General features: G+C 37.3%; 1 protein-coding gene across 2 annotated transcripts in view; it reads left to right on the top strand.

Annotated features, from left to right (window-relative positions):
* The window catches only part of Atp8a2 (ATPase phospholipid transporting 8A2), a 638,978-nt gene that overhangs the window by 210,334 nt on the left and 404,118 nt on the right, over positions 1 to 24,526 (top strand). For both annotated transcript variants that reach the window (XM_058580786.1, XM_046448077.2), the window contains exons 19-24: positions 3,108 to 3,157; positions 5,478 to 5,547; positions 7,692 to 7,776; positions 8,690 to 8,829; positions 10,636 to 10,774; positions 19,095 to 19,159. In XM_058580786.1, the coding sequence (XP_058436769.1) occupies positions 3,108 to 3,157; positions 5,478 to 5,547; positions 7,692 to 7,776; positions 8,690 to 8,829; positions 10,636 to 10,774; positions 19,095 to 19,159 (549 nt within the window). The remainder of the gene's footprint in view (positions 1 to 3,107; positions 3,158 to 5,477; positions 5,548 to 7,691; positions 7,777 to 8,689; positions 8,830 to 10,635; positions 10,775 to 19,094; positions 19,160 to 24,526) is intronic.

Below are 24,526 nucleotides of genomic sequence, written 5' to 3' on the forward strand. Positions count from 1 at the left end.
AAGCTTTTTACAAGTTGAGTATCCCTTTTCCAAAATGCCTGGGACCATAGTGTTTTGGATTTTGGATGTTTCAGATTTTGGAATATTTGCATATCATGATAATTTGAAATGGAACCCAAATCTAAACTTGAAATTTATGTTTCATATAGACCTCATTTACACAGCCCAAGGTACTTTTGTATGACACCTGTGTTTTGACTGCAACCTGTCACATGAGGTCAGGTGTGGAATTTTCCATGGGTGATGTCATATTGGTGCTAAAAACATTTTCAGTTTTGGAGCCCTTTGGATTTTGGAATTAGGGATGTTTGACATTTATCAAGAATAAGATCAGGTACAAACACTCTGGGTGAGCAACAGATAAAAATGATGGTTGGGACTGGCGAGGTGCTGGCGACGTTAGTGATGACCAGAGAGAAGGGCTGTACTACTCTCTGGATGTCACTGCCTTCCCTCGCTTCTGCCCATCCCTCAATTTGGGGGAAATCTCATGGATTATTATAGATTTTGGCATAATGCATCCTTAAGTCCCAAGACTGCCTTAATGTACTTGAAGTTCACTTCCAAATAATATAATAAGTTGATATTGTTCCTGAGTTGGCAGTAGTTCATTTGTCTCTTTTACTTCTAAAATATAAAAATCTACAAAATACACTACCTTATACAAAGTGCCTCTTTGGGGAGCATCTTCAGTTTCTTTTGGAATATAGAGATCAGATCATGTTTATTTTTATTTTGTTTCTTTTAATCCACAGAGGGAATTTAGTTTACAGAAATGTGCAGTCATTAAAAGTGAAGTACTGATTGAATACAGAATTTACTTTACAGTAACTTAAAATTAAACAAGGTCTTTCCCTTCAGTTTGAGAGAACTTTTAACTGTAATTGTAGTATTTTCTGTTGTGTGGGGACTCTTTCATGTTTCTTTCTGCATTAAGAAAACAGGATATGATGTGGTGGAGGGACATGGGAAGGGTGAGTAGGAATGGGAATGCAGGTAGAACAGCTGCTTCTGCCTGTGTCACAGTGCCAGATAAGCATGGGCAGTAGAGAGCCTGTGGCATGGTTATCATAGATGCTGTGTTGGTATTCCTTTGTTGTTGTTATTATTTTAATTTTTGGTACAGAGGATTGAACCTAGGGGTGCTTAACCACTGAGCCATATCCCCAGCCCTTTTTAACTTTTTATTTTGAGATAGAGGCTTACTCAGGGCCTCACTAAGTTGTTGAGGCTGGCCTTGAACTTGCGATCCTTTCGCCTCAGCCTTCTGAACCACTGGGATTACAGGAGTGTGCCACCACCCCTGGCATCCTTTGTTATTTTACTGAGTTTTTTTCCACATGTTCTTTTTAGGTATACATGACAGTATAGTCTGTTTTGACATATTTATACAAACATGGAGGATATCTTATTCTAATTAGGACCCCAGTCTTGTGGATATACACGATGTTCAGATTCACTGTGGCATATTCATATATATATATATGTCAGACTAAGGTTGTATTTCTGGGAATAAAAAGACTGCCTGATTAGTTAGGTCTTATAAACAATAATCATCTAAAAAATTCTATTCAACCATTAGTTCTGAGATATTTGTGAGCCACAGATTCTCCAATTAGCCACCAGGTATTTACACAACATGTCCTTGCTGATCATCACTGTAACAGCTGAGCACATGGGTGGCATGTGGCAGTGGTTGGTGTTAACAGTGGTGCAGAGGAGGCAGTTCCTGGCAGAGAAACAGGATAGTGGCAGAGGGTGCCTTTGAGAATAGGGATCTGAGAGCATTGGGACAGGTTGAGGGGTGGGGGAGCTGATGGATTTAGAGGGGTGAGTGAAGACTAATGAAGGTTAGATTAAGGAGGTAATTAGAATATTTTAGGATATAGCAAGACAGGCTGAGAATTGTGGTAGGAAGATGGCGATTACTCAGTCATGGACATGGAAATTTGTATGTCACTTCATTGACCATTTCCCTCAAGCCTAAGAAAAGAGTGTTGCCACTATTCACAAGAAATTCACTCACTTGGTGGCAGAAACTGGGTTCAAACTTACATCTGTTGGACTCCAAAGACCATACTGTTTCTACTGTGATGTGTTGGGGGAATAGAAGATTAGATGAAAAAATTGAAAATGGCAGTCATAAAATCTGCCCTTTTTTAGATGGAGAAAATTGTGAATTCTAACTTGAAAGAATCCAAAGGAAAAAGGCTATTTGAGCTGGGTGTGGTGGCACATGCCTATAATCCCAGTGGCTTGGGAGACTGAGGCAGGAGGATCCCAAGTTCAAAGCCAGCCCTAGCAACTTAGTGAGGCCCTAAGCAGGTCAGCAAGATCCTGTCTCTAAATAAAATATAAGAAATGGCTGGAGATATGGCTCAGTTGTAAAGTGCCCCTTGGTTGTTCAATCACTAGTACCAAAAAAAAAAAAAAAAAAAAGAAAGAAAAAGGGTCTTTGATTAATTCCCTAAAACTAGGTACACACTAATAACCCCTTATCTGCAGGATTAAATCTAAGAACACTGAAATTTTAAAGTTTTTCCCTAAGTTTTGGAAATAGTTGTTTGGCAGCAAAACCTATTCAGAACTGACATGAGCTTATTTAGGGTCTTCACGCCTCAGTATTAGTCATACATTTTGTAGCACAGAACAGATGTGTTTATGATAGGATGCTATCTCAGACCATGTTGCGGATGTTATGGTAAATGATCTAGGCACAGATTTTTATAAATGTGTAAAATCCTGAATTCAAAACTGGCCCCAAGGTGCTGTGCAGCTTGTCTTTTTTAGGCTGCACCAAGCTCACTGTGAAGCCGGTGAACTGCAGGATAATGAAGCTTCTTACCAGAAGAGGGAGCTATGACTCTGCCAGATTTCAGAGAAAACTGTGTAGATTGCAAAGGCTTTTGCAGGGGCTAGAGGATAGGGGAGTGTGTGTGTGTGTGTGTGTGTGTGAGAGAGAGAGAGAGAGAGAGAGAGAGAGAGAGAGAGAGGGATGGAGGGGGGGAGAGAGAGAGAGAGAGAGAGAGAGAGGGAGGGAGATATTGGGGGACAATTGCTTTGAGATTTTAATACTTTGCAGTTAAGAGCCTTTTTTTTTTCTGTAGATGGGAGAGGAAAAGACATTTGAAATCCTTCATGTCCTAGAATTTTCCAGGTATGTCTGTCTTTCAGACACGTGAAATAAAATACTTTATATATATTTGACAACCTCATCTACGTTTGCATGATTGTATGGTATGCTATTTTAACTATTTGATGTGGCAAATATACCTCCATGAACCCTCTTCCTCATGGAATCTGTGAGTTTCATTAAAGAAAATGAAGCTGTTTTTGTTTTTTTTTTTTTGCTTTATTTTTATCCAAAAGAAATGTTATGCTTCCTTGTCCTCCTTTTTCTTGAGCTTTCCTGAGCCTGGTATTCTTGCACCAGCAGCTGCAGACATGTCTGCGTGTTTGGAGCAAGTGAAGAGAGTGTTATTTTCATTGGCGTTGCGCAGGTCCCATGAGGTCATACCTCTTGTTTCACTCCAGTACTCCTCCAGAGAACTCAGAAACTGACAAATGGTGACAGATCAGATCAGATCAGTTCATCCCATCAGAGGCCTGGTCCAGGCAGGACCATTCCTCTGTACATATTCCAAAACATTCCTCCCCAGGGTAGCTTCTTTAAGACATAGGAATATTTTTGTGGATTCTTTTGTTCACCTGGAACATTCATAGTTTGTTATGAGAAACCACAACTTTTTAAAATTGGCGCATTATAATTGTACATAATAGAGGGCTTCATTACTACATATTCATATGAGCACACAATACAATAATATAGTTTGGTCAATTTAGTAGCCATATCTTAATGTTTGTCTCTTTCTCACTTTTTAATATTTGACTGTCAATACAAGAGCAAGGTTTTGTTGCTAATCTCAAAAGTGTCTTTTCCTTTTCTTGAAATTGATGGGTTTTTCAATAATATTTGGTAAATGATTTACAAATTATTTGCCCTATTTTCTTTATAAGCTATTGGATAAAGTTTGATTTTTTTTTTATAGAAAATATTTTCCAGGCCTAGTCTTTAGTTTTAGGATGTCTAGCTTGAATACTGGTGGGTCAGATATTGAATATGCAGTGGGAGAGATGAAGGATGGCTCATGATAGTCGTAGTTCATGTAAATGTGTGTGAGGAGGTTGGGGATGTACAAGAAGTCTCTCTAGACATTTTTGTGCCCCTGGAAGTTTCTTGTTGGTAATGGTAAAGCTTTGTGGCTGTGTTAGCTAAGCCCAGCAGTTAATAGTAAGACAAGAGAAAAGAGGGTTAGATGAAAACAGGTAGATAGGGAAGGAGACATGAGGATCTATTTACGAGAGACTACAGGGGAGTAAGAGGAAACAGATCATTTGTGGTTATACTTGTGGTTCTGTTTCTTTTTAATGGACTCATCTTTTTCCTGATGCCACTTAATTGTGTAATACTCCTTTGGAGTAACTGGTGGTAATCTGCTTTATATATTGAGAAACTGAAACACAAATTCGATAACTTTGCCAACAGTGCTCAACTTGTAAGTAGCTGTGAGAGAATATAGATCTAGGTCAGAAAGAGACTGTGGATCAGAAATGTGGGACATTCACAGAGCTGAGGAGATGAAGTCCCAATTTTTTGGAGCTTGGATTCCAGTGGGAATCACCAAGTGGAAAGGCTGCAGAAATGGGTATCTGGGGCCCAGTTGGGGTGTATTTCAGAGGGATGGAGTGTTAGCAAGGGCTTGGACCAGACTGTACAGGAAGGAGTGTGGTGAGTCTTGTGGGCTTGGAGCCTGGTAGGTTACGAGAGGGTTAGTGGGAGATGAGGCAAGACTGCCAGGGTGGGTAGAGAAAAGAAAGAAGAGGAATTTAGGCAATGGAAGTATTGAAGCTAAGTGAGTGGGGATGAATCATGAGATGAGAGATGTGTAGGGAAGTATCCAGGCTTCAGTGAGAAGAAGGGAGAGAAAGAGTACTGTAGTGTCAAATCAGGAGCATTCTACAAATTTGTAATTTCTTTGCATTTCTCTTAAAAAGAAGACACATTGAGAAGCTTTTGAATTAAGTTGATCTATATTGAACCTTCCACTTGGCTATTTACTAGGCTTACTTGATATTTTTGAACTGTAAAGTAGAAAAAGAATACTTTTAGAGAGTATTGTCAGAGACAGTTAGATGCACAGGATCCACGATCAAATTCTCCTTTTCTACCTCTCCTTCAAATAGCAGTGCTAGTGAATTTTCTCGGCATGACAGGAAATAGGTTTACATCCATTAGATTTAAATGAAAAGAGCAAGAGATATATAATGCAAGTCCTATTTTGAGGAAAAAGGCATGGAAAAATGGAGCTTGGTCAATTTTAGGGCTGCCAGCTTTTGTTTTGATTGATGTTCAGTCATAGGACATAGGTCCTATAAAACAGGACAATGACAATCTTTTTTTTTTAAATTCTTAACAGTGACAGAAAAAGAATGTCTGTAATCGTCCGAACTCCATCAGGACAACTTCGACTCTACTGTAAAGGGGCTGTAAGTATTGCTGGTAAGGGTCTCAGATAGTGCATACTTGGTGGCCACTTAGTTAGTTGTGGCTTCTCACTGCTCTCCTCCTGATTTCTTGATTGCTTGCCCAGAGTTGAGAAACTCTTTTAGGTAAAGAACTTGACATAGTAGTAAAAGGTTGCTAAAGCAAATGTGCTTCAAGGAGATGTTGCAAAAATGGCAAGTGAAAAGCTTGCTTTTAGCAGTAGTTGGTTTCAGAAATAGCAACTCAATGAGTGTACCATGCAAACATTCAATTCCAGTTTCACCACCATCGTTTTGTGATTCTCTGAATATCATTTGTGTGATCTGTGAGAATCTTCAAGTACTCTGTTATATATTGGTTTTCTAGCATCTAGTCTTCTTAACCACTGTATTTTATTTTTTATTCATCATAGAGTGCTATGTAGGTACAGGGGCAGTGTCCATATCTGGCCACATTTTTATTGTTCCTTTTGGTCAGGTTCATAGATCAGTTTTTTTGTCCTGTCTCCCTTCCAGTAACCAGACTCAAAGGTGTTATCTCTAAGGAAAGATGTTATTGCTTTTGAGTTTTATTTGTAAAACTACACCCTGATAAATGGTGGTCTTGTGGGTTGTGGGAAAGAATTGTTATGCTTATTTTTTAAAAACTATGTTGAGAATATGATACTATACTAGGATTAGTGGTCTGTTGAAAATTTTTTATTTATTTATTTTTTTACCAACTGTGGGGCAAAAGGTGATTTTTATTTAAGTACACTATAACTAGAGCTCTTTAAGGATGAGTAATGCATGGTACTTCTTAAGGCATTATATCTGGAACCATAAAGAATTCTGCTTTTATAGAGCAGCAATTTAAGTTAAGGTCTTTGAGGCTATGTCCTTACAAAATATTCATTTTGGTTGTGGGGAGTTACTGGAGATTGAACCCAGGGTGCTCTACCAATACACCTCTAGCCCTTTTTATTTATTTATTAATTTTGAGACAGGGTCTCACTAAATTACATGAGGATGACTGAACTTTCAATCTTCCTGCCTCATCCTTCTAAGTCACTGATATTACAGGGCATGTCCCTGGCTATATGATATTCTTTTTAAACTTTGTTTATTTTTTGCTGTTGTGTTCTTAGTACCCCAGCAAGTTCTTGGTCAATATGAGTTGGCAGGGAGGAAGGTATAAATACACAATAGTGTAAATATGAAAATGCTGCAAAGATTTATTTTCTTTTTAGAGAATTTAATTCTCCCAAAACACTCCCCCAAACCAAACTAGTTTTAAAATAATGCATGCTGAGACTATATGCAATGAATAACATAGTTGATGGATTATTATGGTATTCAGGTCAGATGAGCTATGTCCAACCACGTGTTTCTCAGAACGGGGTTTAGTGCTTTGTGGGTTGTGCTTTCCCTGGTTAGGAGCATCTCTGTTGTCAGGAAGCAAGGTTGTACTTGGGTAACAGGCTGTGCATCGTTTCCATTTTTTAAAGGTATTACAGGCTGAGCGTCCCTCATCTGAAAACCCTGAATCGAAAATACTCTAATATCTAAAACTTTTTGAGCATTGATATGACACAAGTGGAAAATACCACACCTGACCTCGTATCATGAGTCACAGACAAAACACAGGCACAGTAAAAGTACTGTATACAATTACCTTCAGGCTGTATGCGTAAGGTGTGTGTGTGTGGACACAAGTAAATTTCATCTTTAGAGTTGGGTCTCTTCCCTGAGATATCTCATGTATACACAAACATTCCAAAATCCCAAATTCAAAATACTTCCAGTCTCAAGCCTTTGGGATCTTAATCTATATACACTTTAGGATGTGAGTTTTACAGATGTGTGTAGTAGTAGGTACTCATATCTTTGATTAGTCTCCTGGCTCCTAGGGTCCTCCATAATGTATTTTTGTTTGACTTTGAAGGTACATAACAGATTTTGGTTTTTTTGGACACATCCATACCCAACATTTTCCCCCAAAGCTCATGCTCAAGCCCGGCCAAGAACTTTATTCTTACTTGCCCACTCAAGTATTTTTGTGCACATTAGATAAACACTAATAAAACCCAGCCATGTTTAGCATGTTGACTGAAAGACTTCCTGAACAAGAGTTTGCCAGTCACAATGAATGTTTCCCTATTTTATAGGATAATGTCATTTTTGAAAGACTTTCAGAAGACTCAGAATACATGGAAGAAACATTATGCCATCTGGAATATTTTGCCACAGAAGGTAAGCAAAATTTGGAAATGTTATTTTTTTACCACTGAAGCGGTACTCTAAAGCATTCGTGGCTGATGCTTGGATAAGCAGTCATATTCCAAACAGATGTCTTTTTTTGAGCAGTACTTGGGTTGCTTTACAGGAGGAGATTCTTCAGGTGCCTACCCCTGCCCTCTCATCTCCATATTCTGTGCCTATGGCAGCAACCAAATAAGTGGCAAAGTCCAAATTCAATTCTCTGCCAACTCGTAACTAGCAGTACACCAGGAGACACAGGCTAACTCACCTGTAGGATGGTCTTGTAGTTAGTCCCTTTTGAGGAAAACTCATGTGCTTCTTTCTCTGTCCTCTTCTTATACTTATGGCACTGGCTTATCCACAACTTCATGGAATAATTCACTGAAAACTTTTTTTTTTTTTTTAAATTTTGAGATGAGACAGGGTCTTGCTGAGTTGCTGAGACTGGCCTCGAACTTGCAATTCTCCTGCCTCAGCCTCCCAAGTCTCTGGGCTTATAGACATATGTCCCACACCTGGCACAAAGTTAGAAATGATTCTATAACCAACACACATACTGCAACCTAGGATAGTTATTTTTAGCCAGTTTCCTGCCTCTTTGCTTGCTGATTCTTGCCTCTGGAACATGGATCATATACAGCTCCTGTGTCCCTCTGCTGTGGATAATTCATTCTTATTACTTCTTATGCACTCAAACTTATAGAATAGATGGTTTGCATTACAGTATAATAAAGTAGTTTTTAAATTTCTCTTTGAAGATGTGCAGATTTTTAAATTTGATTGGTTGTAAAAGAAGCTGATTTCTTTTATTTGGGAGGGCATGCTTATGTAAAAGGAAGTCACATGATGTCCCCTAGCAGATAAAAGACCCTTCTTGAGGTCTTCACCAGCGGCTGTTTTGCAGGCTTGCGGACTCTCTGTGTGGCCTATGCTGATCTCTCGGAGGATGATTATGAGGAGTGGCTGGAAGTCTATAAGGAAGCAAGCATCATATTGAAAGACAGAGCTCAGCGATTAGAAGAGTGTTACGAGATCATTGAAAAGGTAACCACATAGAGAACAGTCTTCATTTACCCAATGAAGGACTTAACTACTGTTGAACAAAGTCTTTGAAGCAGGAATCTTTTGCTATATTATGATTTTTTTTCTTGTGTTTTAACCAACTGACAGCTTTTAATACTTTTTTCGTTTAAGAAGCAAAAGTAGCATTTAGTTTTCATGGGTTATCTCAAAGGCCTAGCCACCTCAGCTAAGTATTAGTGATATCTTAAGAAATACCAGGTCAAAAATAGCATTAATGACTTTCTGGGTTTGCCTAACATGAGGTTTAATGGATTAGCTCAGCCTCTTGAGTTACATGAGCAATCACAGTGCTCTCTAGGCTGGTTATATGTTGTAAATGTGAACGCATTTCACACTTCTTTGTTTTAATAACATTTATATTTTTTTGTTTCTACTCCATGCTCATGACTTTAATTTTTTGTTGTTGCTGTGTGTTTTTTTTCAGTTTATCCCAAGATATTAGATAATTTTTCTACTTATTTGGATTCACTTGGGAGCTAAATTTCAACATTTTCTATGTTTGAGCAACCATTTGGGCCATCCATTTTCCAGTTTCTATGGCTTCGAAGGCATCACCTCTACTTTTTTCGTTCCTTTGTTGGTTTTAAAATTTTCCTTTGCTGTTTTATACTCAGCTTTTGAGTTTTATATTAAGTTGTTTACATTAAATTATTTTGTGGAATCTGAGTAGGACTAGAACTGAATTTAAAGTATTCATTTGCCCTGGTGTACTGGTTCAAAAAAATGAACAAAATCTGAGCTGAATTAACTTTAACAAGGTTTACGAGAGCAGGAAAGAGTTCTAGCACAGAGCAGCACTACCAGAAGAGGATGGTTCAAAATGGACTACTCCATCCTATGTGTAGGTTGTATTTATCGCCAGAGGAAAGGAAATGACATACAGGATCAATCTGAGTGGCAGCATTTGGCAGTTGTCATTTGCTTTATATGATCATGTTTCAGCCCCTGATTGACTGGAGGTTCACCTTCTGTGATTGGCCGAGACTCAGTTGCTTGGTTATTAGGGTAATTTGCCTTTCATTATGTATTAAGGCTACATTAGGCCAAGCTTTATCTAATCCAAACATGGAGAGAAGTTTAGGTCAAACATAATTTAATACTAGAAATATCTAAAATTACTTTTAGAATCAGAAAAAGTGATTAAATAGGTTTCATGCCTCTATGGTATCAAACGTGGTAGATGTTCATGAGGTAGTAGACTTTCCATAGACTGGTTGAGGTGCTATATTATGGAGAGACTCACCAGAGGCAAGTAAGTGGTGAACAATAGATCACACAACCACACTCATACTCAGCGGGAGTTGATTCTTGAAGAGGACTATAGGGGACAGCAATCTTAAGATACTTTGATATTTTCTTCTCTAGCTGTTGAATTCTTAGTATTATAGGTTTCTTATTCTGGCACTTCCAACAAAATATGCCATTTAGAATGGGTTCATCTCACATATTAAACCATGATACTTGGCACAGGAGCAGAGTGAGAATAGAGAACCTGTGAACTGTTAGTGTTTTCAGGGTGACTCGCCCATGTGCTTTGATGATTTCTTTTATAATGCCTATGTGCGGAGAAGTAAATGATAAGTGCTGGTTGCCTGTGTTGGAAATACCCCACGCCTATATATCAGTGATCGACAAATATGGGTTTAGTGTAAAGGATTTAAGTAACTGTCTCTGAACATTTAGGTCGCCTTTCTTTTGGCAGAGTTTTGTCACTAATGTTGCTCTTAAGCATGAAATAGTCTTTAATGAAGATGTTTTTCAACCTAGGATTTACTGTTACTTGGAGCCACAGCCATAGAAGATCGTCTTCAGGCCGGAGTTCCAGAGACCATAGCAACTCTGTTGAAGGCAGATATTAAAATATGGGTATTGACAGGAGACAAACAAGAAACTGCAATTAATATAGGTAATCAATTTAAAAAATAATTTTCCAATGCTGGTTTTTGGATTATGTTTTTAGTGTTTTGTAGACATGTCTAAGTGTTTCTTTAATGCATTGATGGGTGATTTTTAAAAATAATTTTTAAAAATATTTATTTTTTTAGTTGTAGTCGGACACAATACCTTTATTCCACTCATTTATTTTTATGTGGTGCTGGGGATCCAGCCCAGGGCCCTGCACGTGTTAGGTGAGTGCTCTACTGTTGAGCCACAATCCTAGCCCCAGTGGATGATGTTTTCTAGAACTCTTTGTTTGCTGGGCCAGGGAAAGTTTACCCAAATCTAATGAAGTGTTTTTAGGAGTACTATCTACTTGTTATAAACATTTAAACTATTATAGCTTTCTGAAAAAATTAAACATACTCATATAGTTGAAAACTTTGAATTTCTTATTTCTTTCTTCACAAAATTTTAGACTGAGAGAGGTGGGTGTGGTGGCGCATGCCTGTAATTCCAGTGACTCAGGAGGCTAAGACAGGAGGACCTCAACTTAGCCCCTGTCTCAAAATAAAAAATTAAGAGGGTTGTGGATGTAACTCAATGGTAGAGTACCTCTCCCTGGGTTCCATCCCTAGCTCCTTAAAAAAGACAAAAACAAAAACACTAAGAGAACATGTTTTCACTAGATTTAAATATGCATTATTTTTATAATTATGACCAATTTTAAAGATTTTAACAGTCATTGGGTTTTCCTGTGTGCATTACAACTTTCTTTTCCCCATTTTGACTGGCATCCTCCTTGCTTGGTGAGCATCACAGAGATGAAAGTTGAAGACAGGTGGGTTAAGTCAGAATAGCTTTGTTAAAGAAGCACATTTTAAATTTGAAAAGAAGTTGAAGGGCTGGGGATGTGGCTCAAGCGGTAGTGCGCTCGCTCGCCTGGCATGTGTGCGGCTCGGGTTCGATCCTCAGCACCACATACAAACAAAGATGTTGTGTCCACTGAAAACTAAAAAATAAATATTAAAATTCTCTCTCTCTCTCTCTCTCTCTCTTTTAAAAAAAAGAAGATGAAGCTACTAGTTTCTTAAAAATTTAATTTTGATTATGTGAAATATATTTAAGTTATCTGATTATTTGGCCACCATTATGGTATAATAAGACCTGGTACATATGTGATAAAATAAATACATAATGATTATGTAACTTACACTGTCTTTATGGAAACAGATTGTATGTCATTGCTTAGTTTAGGAAAAAAAATTACTGAAACCTGTGAATGTATATAACTGTAGTCCTTTACAGAGTAGTCTCCTTGGAATATTATCAACTTAATCCAGTGGTGACTCTTTCCTTAAAACCTGCTCTTTAGAATCAGAGTTTTCTCTCTCTCTCTCTCTCTCTCTCTCTCTCTCTCTCATAACCTTGTTTGTACACAATACCTGCCCTCTGGGATGAGTTTCATTTTTTTGTTTGTTTAAATAGATATCATTTAATCATATCTTATGAAGGATCTTGCTAATAAAATGCAATTTAGGTTAGTAGACAACTGAAGTTAAGGTCACAAGAGAGTGATATGAAATTTATAAACAATCTTGGAAGCATCAGCTATAGACTTTATTCATGGGTTTGTGCAGGTTGTCATTCAAATGCATAATTTTGGACAAGAGCATGATAGTATTTCAGTACAGACCCATTGTTGCTACTAGAAAATACTTATTTGATGATGTGTCAGTAACATTTTCATAAGTGAAGGATGATGCGTTTGCTTTTTTGGCTTCTGTCTTTCTGAATGTGTATATAGATCTACTCTTCATGTATTATTTCCCACATAAATTTGTCCTAAAATATCTGCTATTGATCCATGGACCCTGTTGTTCATATATGACATGTCAATTTGACTGCTGCCCTGAAATACTTATGCTTTCTGTCTTCTTAGAGTAATATGAAAATGGTGGGTGTATTCTCTCAAGTTAAAATTGAGCAATAGTGATAAATTTTCTTAATTTCCCAGATCTTTATTTTTTGTGCTTGGTCAATGAACTGTATTTTCCCTTAGCTTCAGAGTTAAATTCCTTAAGCACTTCATTGTGTGTGCTGTGAGAAGCTGGTGGTGCACCTGTCAGCCACTCTGTCCTTGGGGAGCACATGGGTCCTTTCCTTGCTTGTTTGTTTTGTTACACTCCAGCCTGTTTGGGTCTAGCTCAGTTTGGAATAAACATGATGAAAACAAAGGACTGAAAATCAGCCAGAAAATAAAACTTGATTATTACTTGCAAAGAAAAATTTTGCTTTTGCATGATGAGCATCTCTGAGCTTTATGAGATAATCAATACCCATTCAAACAACCTTTTAAAAGTAATAATTATTATTTTGTACTTTGCAAAGAAGTAACGTGTGTAACTGTTGGTACAAGAAGCAGTCACATTCATTAGATATTTCTTAATGGATCTTTCTTGGTGAATATTCCTCTAGGCCACTAGAAGATAAAGTCTTCTACTTACAAGCAGATGACTTTGCCAAAGTCTTGTTTATCCTGGGAGTTTTCTGTGCTCATGTTTTATCTAGTGTATCAGTCACATTCAGACTCTTCTTTGAAGTTACTCAGTATGTTTCTAACAGCTAGGGAATTAGTGTTCTTTTAAAGAGCCGTGTCTGAATTATTCTTTATTCCACCTTCAAGACTCAAGTTTGTAACCCAAGGTGATGTTGAGGGATTAAGTGTCTTTTCTCATTTAGGATATCTGTTGAACCTACAAATGATGCAGAAGGCTCAAGAAAGTATGTACGTCTAGACATTTCATTAGACTATCAGTGTCAGACCACAGGTGGCAGCTATCAGCAGCATGAGGTCATGCTCCGGATGGAGGATGGGATTTAAGCCTGTTTTTTAGTCACATAGACCTTCAGCCTTTAGTAGTATGAATCATATTGATCCGTTTCCCATAACATTGCACATTTTAGTGCATCGAATGTGCCTTTTAGGGTGTCCATAAGGTAGTTGAGAAGAACAAGTATCTGACACTTCTATTTCCAGAACAACTTAGGGAAAGAGAGCAAAGTGGAAGAGTGCCTAGTGCTGTTCATGCTGCCTCAAGAGTTTCTGAAAACTCTCTGTTTTGTCTTTACATGTGAACAGTCACAGCTCACAGAAACAATTCAGTTTGTCAAGGTTATACTCTACTTAAAAACCAAACTAGTACATATTGAGCGTCTCTTATCCCAAATGCTTGGAACCAAAAGTGTTTCAGATTTTTCTTTTTTCTTCTTCAGATTTTCGAATATTTGCATAAATGTTACCAGTTGAGGATCCTTAATCCAAAAATTTGACATCCAAAGTGCTCTAGAATCTGAACCTGATTAGATTTTGGAGATTTCAGATTTCAAAGTTTTAGAATAAGGTTGCCCAACCTTTACTAGATCTCAGGACTCATGATTTCTGGTGCAGGGCTTATTTAAAGGGCTTCATATAGCTTTTGCAAAAACTGTTTTCTGAACTTTGAGTTGGAAGACATACTTTATTTCATTCATTTTCATGTGCACATTGTTTTTACATTCTAGTGTCTCTTAAATTGGGATGTTTTGTGATTGTTGATGCTTAACCTTTTAATTGGCAGCATTTTCTTAGTAGCACATGTCCTAGAAGTTCATCTTTAGAACTGGTGACACTTGTATAATAAGACAAGTTTGGTGTTTGGGGTTGTTGGCCTTCTTTAGCATGCTTGTGTATATAAATTATAGTTAGAGAAGTCATTTTTAAATTGTAACTTTTCCTTTGTACCTTGGAAATAAATATGACCAGTCCAATTAAGTTCCAGGATATTTGTGTCCCTAATGAGCCAATGAGTTTTATGTAGATAGACTGTCAGGCAACTATCATCTTGCCTGTGGGTTTTACTATTTGAAATTGGCATGTCGCCAGAATCCTGCAGTGCTGTGCTTGAATTTATGCTAACTAGCTGTGTTTTGGGGGAGTTGGCAATTTTCTTTTTTAGCTTAAAAATTTGGCATCCCCTGCTCTAAAGTGAATTTTCAGATGTGGCCTTTGTGAATCACATAGTTGTCATTTCCTTATTACCACTGGATAAGACATCTATTGAGGAGTTATACAATAGATGTGGAGTTTTCAGAGTCTATAACTTTTATTTAATGGATGTGGGATGAGTGAGAATGAATTCTTAGCATGTATTCCACTTTAAAGTCATTAAGTTGGAAATAGCTTTTGTCTCAAACCATTTCTTAGTTGGACCTCTGAGTTCTCCCAGTGTCTGTGCATTTCATTGCCTATTAATTGATACTTTTAAAACATTTCTTACGGTCTTACGTGTTTATATTTAAAAAAAATTTTGGAATAAATTTTATTATGAATGTATATAATTATGATGTTATGGTCTGCATGTAGATTGTTTTAGATGCTTACTTTTGAAAAGTGAGTAAATAGGGTGCTTACTCCGCCTGTTATTACCTTGCTTCTTAAAAGAAAGTCAAATCCCAATTCTCAGGTGAAACTTTAACACTAGCAGTGTTCTCAGTCTTACTATTATTCTGCACAGAAAATTCACACCTATATCTCTTGATTACTTATTGCAACATTGTTGTCAATATAGGCTTGGGGAATTTATTTACCCCATCTTGGGCATGAGTGAATTAGGAGACAAATTAGAGAATGAAATAGATGAGAAAATATTGTGTAGTTTGACTATTAAGCAAAACTGGTTTTTATAATAGGTTTTTATAATAGGTAGATGTTATCTATAATGTGCCAGATCCTGTTTCAAGTCCTTTACAGAAGACTCTGATTGAATGCCCATGGAGGTACACATTATTCTCTCTCTAAAGATCAAATTGAAGCACAGAGAAATGATGTAATTTAGAATAGGTCACATAGGTGTGAAGATGCTTAAAGTCAGAATACTTAACCATGGCATGCAAGATCCACTTCCCAGAATGAAAAATGTATGAGTTACAAAAGACCAGGGAAGGCTTCAGAGTTGAGACAATTTTAAAACTCAAGCCTTCAAAATTTTCTAAAAAAAAAAAAAATAAACAAAAATTTTTAAAAAGCATAAAATGGGCAAGGATGGCTCAGTTTGGAGAGGAACGTGTGAGGTAGGATGGAGGCAGCGTGTTCTTTTTTTAAAGGGTTCTGAGAAGGGCCTGAGGGTCTGGAAGGAAGGTGTCAATGGATGTGGTTTTATTGATGAATCCTTAGCTTCCTGGCTTTCTGGATAATGGAGGACTCTGGACTGTATATCCTTGACCCCATCTGGAGTAGACACCATCTATTCCTGGTGTCTGGCAATATTTTTATTCATTCACACTCAAATGTTGATTGACCAGATTTTCTGCGGAAACATTTAGAACCAACAACATACTTCGGGACTGTGAGCACCTTATTGAATCACAACAATGGATAGCCTGGTTGATTTGATCCCAGGATGCAGTTAGTAAGGGTAAATTATTCTATCCTTTTATCTATGATAAATTCATGTGTTATTCCTTCTCCACTTAGGCTATTCCTGCCAATTGGTGTCACAGAATATGACCCTTATCCTTTTCAAAAATGTCTCCAGAAAAATCTGGATTTAGAGATCTTGGACAATATGAGCTTATAGAAAATATATGAAGCTGGTTAAGAGATCTGAGAAATTTGGTTGGTAATATTTTCTGGTGTGCAGAATTATTTTATTGTCTTAAAATCATTCTTGCTCTAAGTACCATAGATTCTGTAATAATTTAATTTCTTTGAATGTTGATTATACTCAGGTAGTAGAAAACTGAACCCTTTTGTAGTGTGCTGTTAATTTTAGCTGTGGTAAAAAGTGAAATCCCAAAGGTTCTCCTCTCAGTCATTTTATGGCCGTCTTGTTAGATTGTGAGATTAAAGAACTAGACTTCAATTTACAAGTGTGGATTGACTTTCCACATACCTGGCTCTTCTCCAAGAGTTGATCTCATTTTATCCAAAAACATTAGAAATCAAGCACACCAAACTTGGATTGACATAATTTGATTTGCTACATTGGTTAAGTCACAATTAACTGGGTTAAACTTCCATGGTCTGTCTAGGGCAAGTGTTCTATGTGATAATTCTCTAAGCAAAATCTTGATTCATTTTCCAATTTTTTTTTAAAAAGCTTAATCTGTTTCTTCTCAGAAGCCTTTAGCTTTATATATTTGAATTCATGAAAGTGTCAGTAGTTTTATTTATTGCCCTCTTCCTACCATGGCTAGAAAAATACTTAGGGTTTTTCCATAATATCTTTGTGTAGCTTCAGTTGTCAAATGGCATTTTACTTAAATTGCAAAATATAAAATAAAGCAGAAAGCTAGAGCTTAAAAATTACAGCTCACTTTTGCAGCTGTTGTTCAAATAAAATACGACCAGTAAATCCTTTTGCATTAGTTATACTAAATTTGTAACAGTCAACATTGCATGAAGTTCCTAGAAGTCTCTGGGGATGAAGAGTAAGCCCAATATAGAGGAAAATGATTAAAGTTGCAATATCCCCTTTTGTTAGTGAAAATAAAAATGTAGCCCTCTCTTCTGGGACTAATCTAAGAACTTATAGGAGTGAAAAATTTTAATGGGAAACAAAGAATTTGATTATTCCAGTCCTTCTATGTGAAACTGTGAATAGCATTCTGGGAGCAGCTTACTTTTACCCATAACTGTTATTAAAATTAACTTTAAAATGTACACAAAATTGCTTGTTATCCTCTGCCCTTTTTAAAACCTAATAGGTATTTGCCCATATAGTATTATGATTTGACTTTATTTGGTTAGTTTCAGTTTTAAAAATAGTATGTGGTAGTTTTTACAAGAGAAATAATCTCATTCCTTTGACATAGCTATTGTTAAACATCTTGAGCTCTATCTTTTCTAATGGCTTTAAAAAAGAATATTTAGATTAAAAGTCGTAATTTTGTGCTTTAAAACTTGTGTTCTGAGGTGCTTTACAAGATATTCCAAATGAGAGTCATGAGGGAAGGGACATTCTTTTTACATTCTGAAGTAAACAAACACAAGGTTTTATTATCTGCCCCCAAAACAAACAAATAAAATCCACAAAGGATTTTCTTGGTCTTAATTTTCATCTGCCTTGAATTTTGTTTTGTGCCTGCTATTGGTTTTCCTAGAGATGAAAAGAGACCTGGGGAACAGGAAGGGACACACATGCAGATCTCTGTTTCTTGTTCACTAGTTAAATGCCTGCCAGCTCTTCCCCTTCAATCAAGCACCTATGAGAATGGATGTTATAGGTGTTCTGCAAGAAGAATCCATGGTCTCCCACCCTTCAGCTCAGGATTGATTAAGGCTCATCTTGAAATCATAACATATTTAATTGAAGGTTAAAATTCTACACTTTGATGATTTATTTCATTTTTCTATAATCATCAATATATTATCTTGAGATGTTGAGGAAAAAAACTGGTTGTGAAGTCTGGTTTTCTAGTATTCTTAGGAGGATTCTTTGCTTGCTTTTTCTCAGTAAGCTGAATGGAAATGGGGGTTGGGAGCCCTGGGGGTCATTGTGGATCTTTGAGGTGGCTGGAGCCATTTCATTCCATAGAGTCTGTGAATTTGAGGGGAGTAATTAGGAGGTACTCCTGTCTTGATCTGTGAGTGACCACTGAGAAGGAAAGAGCTTCATAGAAAATATGCTCCTGTCCTGGGAGGAAAAACAGAAGAAAGTATCTCTCTTAAGCTATAGAGATAACTTTATTTAACAATAAGATTGAAATTACTGATACTACTTAGGAATCCTTTTGTTTCAAACAAAACAATTTCTTTTCTTTTTTTTTTTTTTAAACTCAGATTTAATTCTTGAAATGGGAATTACTTTGAACTTCTGGTAGGAAAAGTGGATCCCTCAATATACAATAATATTCCTTTGAAACTTGAGAGAATTACTTACTTTTTACAAAGGAAACAAAGGAACTTGCTATTCCAGTAGGCATGTTTATGCTGATTTAGGAGCACCATTGGATAGCATTTGTCTTCCTAAAGTGTTTTCTGTTATTTTAGATAATCTAAGGCTTATCCTAATGTTATACAAGGATAACAAGGATAAAGAAAAATCCACAGAAAATTGACAAGTATTTATTTTAGCCTTTAGTTAGAAAGACCTTCTTAGCCAGTTCTATTCACACTGTCTGCAGGAATCAAATTCAATTCAGGCTTATGGTTTCTTCATCCTTGCCTTAGTCCTCTGTGTTAACCAATAGGCTTAAAATGGTAATAAGGTAGACAAAAGAAGGGGAGTTGAATTCCGTCAGCCATTGAGAATTTAGGAACCCACAGGAGGAATGTTAAATTCACATGTTATTCCTTCTCCACTTAGGCTATTCCTGCCGATTGGTGTCACAGAATATGACCCTTATCCTAATGAAGGAGGACTCTTTGGATGTAAGTAGTTTTTTGAAAGTTGTATTTGATAAAAATTTTTAAAACTATTTTTTCTACTATGATTATTAATCAGAGATTGTTCTTTTTCTAGAAAAAGATGATAAAACCACTGCATCTATTTTCTGTTGTATTTATCAGCAGGTGTCATCAAGTGTTATTCTTAAAACATCAAGATAGTAAAGTTCTGATATTGCCTCCTGAAATATTAATTTCACTCACCTAGAATTGTGCATTTAAAATGAGAAAGTTCTAATCTGGTTTACATTTAATTGTTAAATATGAAGTACGTCCATGAATGGATGAACCTGTTATGATTTACATTGTGGTGAACTCCAGTGTAGTTTACAAAAGAGATTTGTAGGATTTTTTTTCCAGTACAAACCTAAAAAAAAAATGCTCAAGTGTTAAGAATTGTTTAAATTTTATAAAGGAGTAGGATACATAAGCACTTAATTGCCCAGTGCCACCAGCTCATGGAAGACTGAATAGCATGGTTTTCTGAGTATTTTATGGGCATGTTCCCACCTTGTCATGGCTTAAAACCACCAAGGAGACCAGGAATAGGAGCTGATCTGAAGGAAACCAGTAATCTGAAGTGATTTGATGTAAAAATAAGAGTTGAATATAAGATTCCATTTGTCAAGACTTAACAAGTTCCTGGTGGACACCCATAGACACCTTCCAGGTACCAGTAGGCCCTGCATCCTTCTGTGAAGACCAAGACGCTGCCTACCCCTTCACAACCCTAAGGGCAGGAGTCAGGGAGAGCCCACAGTTCTGTGTGTCTCCAAGGCAACATCAGCAAGATACCGTCCTTGGACCGTCCTTGGCACGAGTGCTTCAGATTCATCTCACTGTGACCCTTATCCTTTTAATATCATTGCCTGAGTATTAGTCAGCTTCCTGTGAGTATAGCAAGATGATGGAGAAAATTAACTTGTAAAGAGAAAAAGCTTGTTTTGATTCACAGTCTCAGAGGTTCTAGTCCATGATTGGTTGGTCCCATTGCTTTGGGCCTGTGGTGAGGAAGCACATCATGGCAGGAGTGTGTGGTGGAGTAAACTACCCACCTCATGGCCAGGAAGCAAAAGAGAGAAGAAGGGACTAGAGCCCCACAACCCTCTTTGGGGACATGCCCCCAGTGACCAAAATACCTCCCTCAGAGCCCAACCTCTCACAGGCTCTACCACCTCCCAGTAACACAACCCTGTGAACCAACCATGGTTCTTTGGGGGATGTTCATCATCAAAACTACAACAGCCTGCAAGAATCCCAGAATCCCAGGTCATGCCTCATCATTAGGACTCTACTTCTCACATGCTCTGCAGTCTCCCAAGTGTTCCATCCTCCCCAGTATCACTTATTGCACTTGATTCTGGTTTTTCTTGTAAAACATTTTAACACTGAAAATACTGTGTGTGTAAATTGTGGTAAAATACACTGTAATCATTTTAAGTGTACAAATCAGTGTTATTAAGTACATTCATATTGTCGTACAGCCATCTCCAGAAATTTTGCTTTCTTAAACTGAAATTCAGTAAGCAACGACTCTCCAACTCTACCTCCCACCATCACTGGAAACTTTCTGTCTCTATTAATCTGATAACTATAGTTACCTCATATTAATGAATCTGTGATTGTTGTGATTGGCTTACTTTATTTAACATGATATCTTCAGGTTCATCCATGTTATGGAATATGACAGGCTTTCCTTTCTTTTAAAGTCTGAATAATATTCTGTTATATGTATGTACTACATTTATTGATTTATTCAATCATCATGTACTCTTGAGTTGCTTCTACCATATGGCTCTTGTGAATGATGCTGCTGTGAACATGGGTATACAGGTACCTCTTTAAGACCCTGCTTTCAATCCTTCTGGGTATATACCAGGAGTGGAGTTGCTGGATCATATGGTAATGATATGTTTCACTGTTTGAGGAATTGTACTGTTTTCCAACTGTGGCTGTACCATTTTGCACTCCTACCAACAGTGGACAGAAATTCCAACTTCTCAATATTCTTGCTAACTCAAGCTTTGTTCTGTTTTTCTTTTTGATAATAACCATTCTCATACTAGGAGAGTCTCATTGCATTGTTGTTTTGATTTTATTTTCCCTCATGATTAGTGACATTAGCATTCTTTTCATGTGCTTATTGGTCATTTGTAAGTAGTTTTTGGGGAAATGTTTATTCATTTTTCAATCGGGGTTGTTTGGTGTTTTTTGCTACTGTGAACACTTTCCATTTTATCTGTCTCCCTCTAGTGTCTTAGGATGTAAGGTCTAGGATAAAAATCTAATTTTCTTTTTATTTATTTATTGATTGATTTTTTTACTCTCTACCTTCAAGACAGTGCTGCATTGCACATATAAGGAGCTCAATAATGGAGGGAATAAATGAACAAACTTATGATAATTTTCCATCTTTCAGTAAGAACTTCTATTTACAAGCCATGCTGATAAAGCAATGACTTGGGCAGCCATGATGGCCAAGGGCAGGATGATCTTACTAGGGAATAGAAGCTGGGTAAGATGAAATAGCACCTCTGTGGAAAGGAGAGTGGGCTGTGGGTGCAGAGAGATTCCTGTGACACTTGGTGTCTGCACAGCGTCTACACCTGGGCCTGTCTTGTTTCCTAATGACTTCCCAGTTCCAAGGAATCCACAACTTTAAAACTAGGTACTCAGAGATGAGCCTGTATCTTCCCACTATGTATGGAATTCTCTGGAATCCAAGAGATGGCCTTCAGCTCTAGATAACACCATTGGACTGATGGCACAGCTAGAGTTTTTTGGTCCACCTGATCAAAGAGTGATTGTGATATTGCAATGAGAAAAGTCTATAGGTGCATGCCTGATTTTCTTTAGTGCAACATCATTGTTTTAGTAGGGTTTTTTTGCTGCTGTGACTAAAGGACCAGATCAGAACTTATAGAGGAGGAAGAGTTTATTTGAGGGCTCACAGTTTCAGAGGTCTTAGTCCATAGAAGGCTGGCTTCATTTCTCAGGACTTGAGATGAGGCTGAACATTATGGTGGTGTGTTTGGCAGAGGAATGCACCTCAATACCCCATAGCCATGCCCCCAATGAACTACCTCCTCCAGCCACACCCACCTGCCTCCAATAACCATCCAGCCAATCCCATCAGGGATAAATTCACTAATTAGATTTAGACTCTCCTAATCCAATCATTTCTCTTTTGAATCTTTTCGAATTGACTCACACATGAGCTTTTGGGGGACACCATAACTAAATCATAACATTCATCTTTTTGTATTGTATTGGTCAGGATTCTCTAGAGGAACAGGATCAATAGGAAATATAATTATAAAAAGGTGATTTATTAGGTTGCACTAATAAATGCAACTAGAAGCTGGATAGTCCACAATGGCTGTCTGCAAGCTGGAGAGCTGGAAGAACAAGTATCTGCACAGTCCAAGAGACTGAAACTTCAGAACAAGGGTGCTACCCCAGCCTGAGACAGAGGCTTCTGGAGAATCACTGGCAGAGTCCACTTTGGAAGAGTGAAGAAGTGAGAATCCAATATTCTCAGTGATCACAGCAGCAATCAAGAACCCAGTCAAGAGGAATTGAGCTTGGATCTGCTGTAGCTTCCTTGTTCTTACAACTTTTATTCCACCCAAGCCATCATCCTACTGGATGGTGCTGCCCTCACTTAGCGAGAGTCTCCATTTCAATTGGCTATCCCACATGCCAATCATTCCTAGACACACTCTAATTGACATACCCAGAAGCCTCCTAATCATCAGCTTCTCTTAATCCAATCAAGTCGACAATTCAAATTATCCATTACAAGTATAATGACTTCAATGTGTTCAGTATCTGCTGTGCAAAGAAACAGTTTCTACTATTTTATTTTTTGTTGTTCAATATTCCAAGGGTATTGAACACCTTATTGTCCACTCAGGAGTATTCTTTGTTTCCTTCTTCTTCCCCTCATTCTTTAGTTGGGTTGCAGGTATTCCTGTTCTCATTAAAATTTCATTTGATCAATGTAGAATAAAATCAGAGTCCTGGGGCAATGAATTAGATGGCAGATGCCTAGTGGAGCTCCCAAGTTGATGTTTAAGATCTCAGGGCTCTGATGATGAAGCACACAAGACAGGAGCAAAGGAGAGGGCCTGAGAATTTGTACTATGCTACCCTTACTTCATCTCTTGCATGCATGAGGGAATAAGAGGCTTTTCTCAAAACCCAGAGCTGGCATCCATCACCTTCACCTAACCAATAAGTATGCCCAAGCTAGGCCTCCAGATGCTATAAACAATTAGAATTTACCTGTGTTTTGAGCTTTTCAATTGCTGACAAAATAACATCTAAACTCTGTTACATAGTTGTCTTTGAAATAAGGATGAGTGATGATGTGCATTAGATGATATGTTAGTGTGCTGGAAAAGTGTTGAGATTTTTTTGCTTTTGGTTGAAATAAAAAGTACTGAGAAATTAGCTTTATCCATAATGCCTAAAGATTGCTACTGGCACCCCTAGTCCTTATTCCTGGCATACTGACTAGAAATGGGTCTAGGAGGAATGGTCCAAATAAGAAGGGTCATCCCTGGGGGCTTGTACTCTTGTGTGCTTTTGGCCCTTTGTGAGATGCTGCCACCTGTGTGTATGGGTTGAATGGATTTAGGAACTATGTTTAGTTTTGGTGAAACTGACTCTCAGAGATGCTGTTTTTTTAACCAGCTGTAAAAATAGCAGTCTGAGGATGACAAGAGTAGGACAAGCAGGAGCAATGTGACGGCATTGCCTGATGTATGTGCTGGGTCAAGGTGTTCTTCACCTTCTGGATCAGTCCTAACAGTGATCATGTTGGATAGATTATACCAATGTGACACTGACCCACAAAGACTATTATCATTAACTATGAATCTTTCCCTAAATATATATGATTCCTTGAAATATATTAGCTGTTATTACATGGAATGATAAGGACACGTGAGACTTTTTAAACACTAAGAATCCTACATATAAAAAAAATCTGTGACTTTATCAGCATTTTATTAAAAACTATCAAACTGGAGTCTGTTACTCTCCAAAATTTCACAAAACCTACTGCTAGTCATCAAATGATACATGTCTTTTGATATTTGTTTGTAAAAGACAAAAAGCATCAACTCATTTGGGGAACATTTGTTTTTCCTGCTGTAATAATGTAGAAAACACAATGACTACATTGACTATGAATATAAGCCCTATGGAGAACCTTAGTAGAAATTTCTAAGGAAAAGGTCACTGAACAAATTATGACATATGTAAGATTTGTTACATATTTGGATAATAGTGTAGTTGTTTATAGTATGTATTAATTTATGAAATATACAAATGACTATCTCTTTA

Source organism: Marmota monax, unplaced genomic scaffold (genome assembly GCF_021218885.2).
Source record: "Marmota monax isolate L192 unplaced genomic scaffold, Marmota_monax_Labrador192_F-V1.1 WCK01_AAM20220418_F8-fsc00043, whole genome shotgun sequence".
NCBI classification, from domain to species: domain Eukaryota; kingdom Metazoa; phylum Chordata; class Mammalia; order Rodentia; family Sciuridae; genus Marmota; species Marmota monax.